The sequence below is a fragment of the Silurus meridionalis genome, chromosome 15, assembly GCF_014805685.1.
Source record: "Silurus meridionalis isolate SWU-2019-XX chromosome 15, ASM1480568v1, whole genome shotgun sequence".
Taxonomy (NCBI): Eukaryota; Metazoa; Chordata; class Actinopteri; order Siluriformes; family Siluridae; genus Silurus; species Silurus meridionalis.
The window spans coordinates 14,712,766-14,722,096 of NC_060898.1; the positions used below are offsets into that span (position 1 = coordinate 14,712,766).

Genomic DNA, 9,331 nt, shown 5'->3' on the forward strand with positions numbered 1-9,331 from the left:
AGTGCTTAAAGGGTCTCCACACACAAACGTATCCATGGGCTACAACTGACGCATTGCTTGTGTCGTGACTCCTGAACCAGAGACAACGTCAGAGGTGTCTTACCTGGGCAAAGGACAAAAAGGACTGGACTGTTGCTCATGGGGCCAAAGTCGTCTTTTCAGATGAAAAAAAAAAATAGAATTTTGCGTTTTATTTGGAAATCAAGGTCCCAGAGTCTGGAAGAAGAGAGGAGAGGCACTGAATCCACGTTGCTTGAGGTCCAGTGTAAAGTTTGCACAGTCAGTAGTGGTTTGGGGAGTCATATCATCTGCTGGTGTTGGTCCACTGTGTTTTATTAAGTCCAAGGTCAGCACAGCCGTCTACCAGGAAGTTTTAGAGCACTTGATGCTTCCCTCTGCTGACCAGCTTTATAGAGGTGCTGATTTCATTTTCCAGCAGGATTTGGCACCTGCCCACACTGCCAGCAAGCAGCAAATGTTGGTTAAATGAGCATGGTGTTGGTATGCTTGACTGTCCAGCAAACTCACCAGACCTGGACCCCATAGAGGATCTATAGGGTATTGTCAAGAGGAAAATGAGAAACGAGACCAAAAAATACAAATGAGCTGAAGGCCACTGTCAAAGAAAACCTGGGCTTCCATACCACCTCAGCAGTGCTTCAGACTGATTTGAGTGCCACACTGAATTGAGGCAGTAATTAAAGCAAAAGGAACCCCAACCAAGTATTGAGTACATATACAGTAAATTAACATACTTTCCAGAAAGCCAACAATTCACAAAAAAGTTATTTTTGATTGGTCTTATGAATTCGTGTTTTTTTTTTTTTATTGTGAGCCAAAATCATCAACATTGAAAATAAACACTTGGAATATATCAGTGTGTTTGTAATGAATCTATATAATATACAATTTTCACTTTTTGTATTGAAATAATAAAATAAATCAACTTGTTAATGAGATTCTAATTTATTAAGATGCACCTTTATATATTCATATGCACATGCTGCCTGGGGAATTATTGGAACTCAGATTCAACATTTCTTCACCACATAGTAAACTCAGACACTACGTAGAAGCTCTTTTCCTATTAAATCTGTAACCGTAAGGACTCTCAGTGATGCAGTGTAGTCATTTTTTTTGTGTAAAAAAAGAGAGCAAAACTAAAGCACCAAACATTTATTTAAAATTGGTGAACATCCAAACAAACGTAAATATCCATAAATATCTCAATAGAGAAATGATTCAAGTTTCCTTGTGTTCATAATTAGTGGAAAACACCAATGGATTTCAATACACCAGGAATTTTGGTCACAAAAACTTCTGATTTATGAATTGCTCAAAAAAAAAACCTGCTACAAATTTTTAAACAGATTAAAGATAAACCAGGAAATATTTGGTAGATGTGCTTTGCAGACTCGAGACTTATTTTGAAGCTATTCACAATGAATATTTCATTAAGACAGTGGAATGTCTGTGTATGTCAACTGGTTTCCTGAATGAACAACTTTAAGGGGTAAAAAGAACATACCTAATCAATAGTATTAACATATAATTTCTCTTTGTTGTAACAGCAGTGTTTCAGATTAGTCAAGACATGCGCTGAGGATCAGGGACCAGACCTGTGATTGTCAGCATGGCTACGTAATAGCCCCCTAATTGGTAACCTTTCTTTTTCTTATCCAGTTGGTTCATGTGAACGGAACAGTACGTATTTGTAGTAGACACTCTTGCATGCATAAAACAAAAAACTATATTCAGTGTATATAACATGAAACAGGGATGCACAAATCCGATACAGATCAAGATTGAAACTTTGGACATAGTTCCCCCTCTAATCCACTGTACATAATAAAATGTAAAAATGCAATTTTGAACTGGGTTATGATCAGAATTGTTCATTTTATAAGTGATCACATACACAGGAGAATAATCAGTAGCTGCTGTACTTTAGTTTATTTTCTAAAAACAAAACCACAAAAAATCCATTCCACTTGTACCACAGCATTTTAGAAATATGTACACCCCCCCCAAAATAAAAAGAAGTGTCACATTTTATCCCTTGATCATCGATTTTTTTTTTCAATTATAAATGTCTGCAAAACAAGTTCGTTCTAGCAGCTTTTTTTCCATTTTATTTCGCAGAAATTTGTGCAATTCGATCACATTCAAGTTACAGCCAGCACTCCTGTCTTTTATTAAAAAAAAAAAAAAACACCTCACCAATCAGAACTGTGAATAACAGCTCTATGGTATAAACATTATTGCCTGATAAAATGACGGGAACAGATTTTTGAAAAGGACACAGCATGGTCAGGGTTTGAACCACCAAACTTGTAATTATGGGATATAACCAGTATAGACTACAGTGCCACTCAGCACAGCGATTCTTTTTAGTCTGGATCAGTAATCATAATTCTGATTTCTGTATCGTACGGGTGCATCCCTGTCGTTCTCTACTTTATTCAAATGAGGATCTGGAACAAACAAACATGATAAACACATCTAGTCTAAAACTAACATAAAACATTATAAGAACATGTTAAAGCACCTAGAAGTCACAGTTAGGTTGATGGTTTGAAAAGGTCTAAAATTGTCAAAGTTCAATATTTGCTTTTTTTTTTTAGAAAAAAACCACACACTTGGAAAGGTCACTTGGAAACACAACACGGCAGTGGAGGTCCTTTACCCTGCTGAAGCTGCACTTATCACTAGTGGTAACAAAAAAAAGCATGTGATAAACCGGTTTCTATCCTCACAGCGACGAGCTGGAAATCAGTTGAATGTGCAAAAGTGATGATACACATGTACAATCTGTACACAATCAATACGAGGAAGGTTTCAACAACATGCTATTTGATATTGCCATGACAGCGGTGACTTCACAAGGTTATCACTTAAAACTATTTCTTATTTAAAAACATCCTATTTAAAAAAAAAAAGTCACCCCGGTTAAGGTTTATACACAAGTCGACAGTGCATTCCCCACAGCGTGCGGTCTTTCCGTGCGGCCGCAGTGGGACGAGCCACTGTCGAGAACGGCTGAGTGTTGATCTGTATCCGTGGCAACCCTTTACTCAGGATGGGCAGCGAGTTGTCCTGTATCAGACCAAATACCTCCAGGTTCTGCAGAGTCTCATACTTCTCAAATTCTCTATAAATCAAAACACAGAATAACAGTGAATAATTTAACAGTGCACATCTCTTTAAAAATAAATAGAAAAAGGCAGAATAGACAGTCTAACAATAAAATATGCTATATTTATTTATTTTAAAATTCACGCTTTGGCTGAAAGTGTTGAATGATAACATTCGGAAATAAATTAAAACAATGAAATATTATATAGATCTATAGATCTATAGATAGATCTATAGATAGATAGATAGATAGATAGATAGATAGATAGATAGATGTGTGAGTGTGACTTACATGAGGGCTGCTGGGTGAATCTGGTAGCAGCGGCTCAGCGCTAAATGGCTCAGTGAGGAGAGTTGCTGCAAGAAGGGGAAGCTGTCTACGGTCACAAGAACGCTGTCACTGTGGGAAACAGTGGAGTAGCTTTTACTACATGCCTGTTTACAAAAAAAAAAAAAAAAAAAAGTGATCTCACTGCACTGAAAACCCATTAAACCCATTCCCCCCTTACCTTAAGTCCAAATGCGTGAGGTTTGGACATCTTTCCACCAGAGCCTTTACATCTAAAAAAGAAAATGGCCGTTAAAGCGAGGGTGAAATTCAATAATGTCTTTGATACAGAAACGACGCTAATTTTAATAAGTACTTTTTAAATCAGAATGTGCCAAGTTTCTTTAAATGCCAGTTGGATGGTCCCCGAGTTACAATGGTTCGATTACGATGCAACAGAATTGTACGAATATTGAAAGTTTTGCGCGACAGACAAACGTAGCAGCGTGTGCCACTTGCGAACCGGTGCTCGCCCACACTCCCGCATACATTATTCTCTAGTTTTATATATACACACACACACACACACACACACACACTATATGATTGAGCTATACAGACAAATTAATCATAAAATTTGCATTCTTATGGCATGCCTGTGTTTGTCCTCATTTCAGCGAACACTAAACTAGGGCTGAAACGATTCGAGTCATTTAAATTAATATTGAGGCAAATAATTATACTTTGTGTAGTCCATTTAACTACACACGAGCACTGCGTTTCCCCACGAACCATTATTACTGGCGCACAACCCGCTAAACTCTGGAGCGCTCTGGACATGTAAAACACAGATGTGGCAGAATGAAAAAAAATGGAGAAACGGAGAGAAAACAGCACGGAGAAGATTCATAAAAAATACAAATCATTTTAAGTTTGCCGAATTCAGACTTATTTCTCGCAATTTTGACTTCTTTCTAGCCAATTGCTCAGCGTCACCCACCTCTGTAACACCAGACGGCTTTACGCATTAAAAATGAAATGGGCTACAATCAATAGAATCACATGGTGTCAAACCAAGTCTCTGATCCCTGGAGAGAACTCTAACATTTAACTCTGGAGGAGACGGAACAAGACAGATGAAGCAGAGGAGCCTTGTTTATACACCAACAGCTTCAAACTTTAGGCCAACAACATGGTTGCACCAGAAATGAGGAAAAAATGAAGAAAAAAAATTTTAAAAAGTCTGTAGTAGGCAAACTTTGTTTATTAAATTTTTTTTTCATGCGGTGAAAACGGGATCATTTTTGGATCATTTCAAACTAAAGCAAAGAAAACACCATAAAATTTGTTTACCTTTTAAAAATAAAAATAACTGGAATTAATTTAAATATATTTTAATTTATACATTTGTATTTGCATTTTGATGCAATACAGCAATTATATGGATTAATGAATTAAATTGATTTAGTGTCCAGATATTCTTGTGCAATTGCAGCAATAAAATGTACCTTTTTCTAAAAAAATAAACAAAATACTTGTTCTTTTTAAAAAGAGACCCGTTTTATGTTCTCTAGTATATTTATTTTTAAATCAATGGAATAATCGGCAGAATACTCGCTTACTAAGCTGAGATGAATTTGTGAATATATAATGAGTTTTCGCTCATGTAGCCGAGATTCCTACCCTCCATGGTGAGGTTTTGTCTGTAGCCGCTGATGTTGAGCTGCGTGATTGTGGAGGGGACGCTGTTAACGACAGCCTGAACGTGTTCGCTGCTGAAGTTACACCATGACACGTTCAGCTCCTCAACCCTGGAACATGTTGACAAATTACATTATCAGACCAACAAATACATGAAGTATTGATACTTTTATCCAAAACACCAGGTGTGGGTTCAACAATAGAATTAATTACCAGCAGTTTTTTACAAAACCAAGTTTATGAATTCAGATTGCATAAAGTTTAAAAAAAAAAAATCAATTCCAGAATCATCTTTTACATTTCAATTCTTTCCCATTCAGTGAACTGGCTTATCTGGCATAGCTAACCAGAACACAAACTATTTTATTTGTATCAGCGAATTTCATTAAAATTATAGCAAAAAAATTTGCATGTCAGATTGCCTATAGTCCCATCCCCTGAACCCCTTCGCTGCTTGTCTTACTTGTTGCAGGATTGAAGCATCTCAGTCAGAGAGTCAGCTGAGAAACCAGTGCAGCCACACAGGTTGAGCCTCACCAGCTCTGTGTTCTTGCTCAAAGATCTGCACAAACAGAACGAAATGTAATGAGCTCGATTCGTTTCGATATTCATTGTGCAAACAATTGCTCGATCAATTTACGTTCACGCACTGGAGGATGGGATCGGAGAGCACAAGACCCTCCACGCTGAGATTCTGCAGCCGTCTGCAACGTGACAGAATGTCCTCCAGTACAGACGTCTCCACGGTGCAGCTGGACAGGTCCAAATGCTGGATACGCAGGGGTCTGCAACATACTCGATGTTTAATGCCATTAAACATCAACAACCAAACTTCAGGGTATGCACAAAAAAGAAGACCCAACACACACGACTCACTGTGTGTTCTTAAAGCAGGGGTCGCCGATGCAGGAGTGTGGACAGCGCAGCCTCGATACTCCTGCTGTGAGCACCTGCCCCAGCTCACCATTCAGCTGTGCTTTTCCTACCAAGTCAGCGCTGTGCCAGAGTGACTCATCAAACCTGTATACACAAACGTTTCAAATTAGATCTGTTTGTCACCCCATTGCTAACTAACCACTGGTCAACCCCATCACCCCTTTGGTTTCTGTGGTATTTTCAGTGCATCAACATCTACAACAATATTAAGCTTTTCAGACAAATATCCTACCATAGATCATTATGAAATAGATAAAATGCACATCTTGAAGTAATTTTAGGGGCGGTTGCACAAACTTTTGCACTCAACTCCTCCAGTGAAGGCTTTACAGCTTTTAGAAACTGTTGTTCACAACAACATCCTGAAATGGAGAAAGCTCCGACAGAAAAACCATCAGGATAGAACTCACGCCAGTCGATGCCAGCGTTTGCAGACGCGAGATGTTCTAAGAAGGTCTTGTAGTGAGAGACGAGAGAAAATCCCCAACAGCAGCTCGTCTGGGAGCGTGTCCCAACACAACACACCTGCGGATAAACAAACGTCAATATGGCCTGGTTGTAAAAATGTGTCGCAAAACGTCCACAGTGAAATTAGACGGACCTGCTGCGTCTCTGCTCCTCCTGGGGCGTCTGGCGAGCACAAAGCCGTTCTCTTTGCCCTTGGCGCAGGGTCGCGGCTGTTTGCGAGGAGGAGACCAGTGCTGGATGAGCTCGTGAGGAGTGTTTTCAGATTGCAGTCCCTCTCCATACACACATGGTCTTTTCTTTGCTTTTGACTGCGACATGCACAGCAGGGATCCATCGAGATTCTCACTTAGGCACGGCAGCTCCTGGAGAGGCCTGGGGACAGGGGAGCATTCAGAAGCTTTACATTACACCAGAATAAATAAACCCTTCAGACATTTTGCACGATTATTAGAGCTAAAGAAATTTTTTTTTTTTTACAAAAAGTAATGGCTAGAGAGATCAAACTCGGCAACTAAAGAAAATTAAATTAGGGACCTCCAGGGGTCACCAAATCTACTTTAAGAGCCTCAGCTTAAAACTCTGAGTTTTTCTTTACTTCCTAAATCTGGGGTGTTTCAACTTTTTTGCTTTTAAATTGTGAACTTAATTTCAAGAAACACTTCCAGAGGTTACCCAGATGTTCACATTAGATAGTTTCAATGTGTACAATTGGGAACATCTTGGCCATTTATAACAATCCTAACACTTTATTTCTGAACTTTCCCACTGCAGGATGCATTCGGCTCAGTGGTCTGGTGAGGAGTCTATTGTGGTTTTGATTAAACCCACTGGATTCAATTAACCATCAGACTAAGAAACTTAATATAAAATTAACTTCCCCCCCACACACCCACCAAAAAAAAAAAAAAAAAAAGCAGCCCATAGGCTCACTAGTGGCTCTGAACCCCACTCATGCACCACTCAAGCTCTCATGCACCTTTGTTGGATTAATTAAAGAAGTTAAAATAAAAAAGGAGGCAACACTCGACATGATGCACAGAGCTCTATGGAATAGGAACCATTTAGGACACTAGCCCCCTGCAATGTGCACATTCACCTGGAGGTCCTGTTCAAGCATCTACAAAGCTTTGGGTATAAAATAGAAATAATTCAGACATCAAATGTAAAATGCACAAAATTGCATTTGTATAAAACTTGTACACGAGTTTTAAAGTTACACCGCGCGCGTTCTGATGCTGCTGCCCGCCATAACTGCCCCCTGTGAGCGCGCGCCTTCTCAAGCGCACCAAGTAGAAGTTTAAATCGGGGGGAAAATGAAACACACGATCAGCCTGATCAGTTGCACCACTCTTTCTTATATTATTAGATCCGTTGTGTACAATGATTCTATCACTTATTGATTATCTTTAGCGGCTGTAACACGGCTGGGAGTGAAGGCCGGGGCGCGGGAGAAGCTTGGAGGGAGAAACCTGAGCTACTGTTTCACATCTTACAAGTTTCATCGCTCAAGTTTTACTGTTCAACCTGCCATCATTTAATGGAAGCTACATTTAATTATGTAAAAATGATGGTTAAATGAAATACAAAACCAAACCGAGTCTCATTGGAAGCCCAAACTAAAGATCCAACTCAGTGGGTATGAGTACGACTGTCTCAACCACTCACTAATAACATTACAAAACTGTACCCCAATCAGAAGCTGTAATTACCTCTCAGCGGACATCTTTTCTTCTTACACAGTAGCAGCAGCTTTATTATGGATTTATTAGTAAATCCCCGGGTCTGATCTTCTCTTTACTCTAAACACACTGAGTTCAGTTCGCGCGAGCATTTAAACCTGCACAGGGACCGCCTGCCTCCTAACAACGCCATTGGCTCAAATCCGAGTTAACGGAAATGACGCACAAAGATTCGGCGGCGGAGTAAGTAGTATGGCGATGATGAGTATGCTGACACCTACCGCCCAGGAGGAAACACTGCTGCTCTTTAAAAACAGTTGCACACTAGGACCAACACAATGACAACATTTTTCTTGTTTGATTTTACAAATAGAATACAGGCTGCTTGTGTTCTGATTTATTCATATGCAAATATTATTTTCAAAAGTTAAAGGCTTGTTGTATACATACATTAAATTGAATTCAGATTTTTTAAAATGTATTTTAATTGTACAGGGTGGTGCAAAAAGAACACATTTTTGAGATGGGTAGAAGTTGGGAAGGGAATTTTATGTACAACTGTACAAGGGTTATAGTGTGTATATACAGATTTTATAAAGATATATAGAAAATAATCTATGATTTGACTACAAAACAGGTGGTGGACCTGGAGGTGGCAGAGCTGAAGATGCTGAGATTTTCATTGGAAGAAACGACGATGGACAAGTTTTGAAACTAGTTTATTAGAGGGACCGCACATGTAGGACGTTTTGGAGACAAGGTGCTAGACTGAGATGGTTTGGACATGTGCAGAGGAGGGACATGGGGTATATCGGTAGAAGAATGCTGAGGATGGAGCCACCAGGAAGGAGGAAAAGAGGAAGACCAAAGAGGAGGTTTATGGATGTGGTGAGGGAAGACATGCAGGTAGTTGGTTTGAAAGAGGCAGATGTAGAGGACAGGGGGTATGGAGACGGATGATCCGCTGTGGCAGCAGAAAGAAGAAGAAGTAGAAGGAAATAATCTATGATTTGCTGTGAACTTACAATGATTTACAGTTATAATTATACAAAAATGTTACAGAATGTACAGGTTGGAGTAGAACTACATGATGATTACTGGCAGTAAATGCATTAAAGCATTAATAAGCCGTCAGTGTCCTAGC

The 9,331-nt window shown here is 39.3% G+C and overlaps 1 protein-coding gene across 1 annotated transcript; it reads right to left on the minus strand.

Annotated features, from left to right (window-relative positions):
* Positions 1–1,161: 1,161 nt before the first annotated feature.
* Positions 1,162–8,378, minus strand: skp2 (S-phase kinase-associated protein 2, E3 ubiquitin protein ligase). The gene is made up of 10 exons (XM_046867231.1): positions 8,218–8,378; positions 6,642–6,880; positions 6,451–6,565; positions 5,981–6,124; positions 5,755–5,889; positions 5,568–5,666; positions 5,087–5,214; positions 3,645–3,696; positions 3,428–3,535; positions 1,162–3,151 (listed from the first exon to the last, which is right to left on the minus strand). The coding sequence occupies exons 1-10, from the start codon at positions 8,229–8,231 to the stop codon at positions 2,950–2,952; spliced, it is 1,236 nt and encodes a 411-aa protein (XP_046723187.1). The 5' UTR covers positions 8,232–8,378; the 3' UTR covers positions 1,162–2,949.
* Between the last annotated feature and the right edge of the window lie 953 nt (positions 8,379–9,331).

Excerpts from the sequence above, each read along its gene's own strand:
- skp2 (XM_046867231.1), bottom strand. Across the intron at positions 6,566-6,641 it reads GAGGAGCAGAGACGCAGCAG|GTGTGTTGTGTTGGGACACG; the intron begins GTCCGTCTAATT and ends GTTTATCCGCAG. Across the intron at positions 3,152-3,427 it reads ATTCACCCAGCAGCCCTCAT|AGAATTTGAGAAGTATGAGA; the intron begins GTAAGTCACACT and ends TTTGATTTATAG.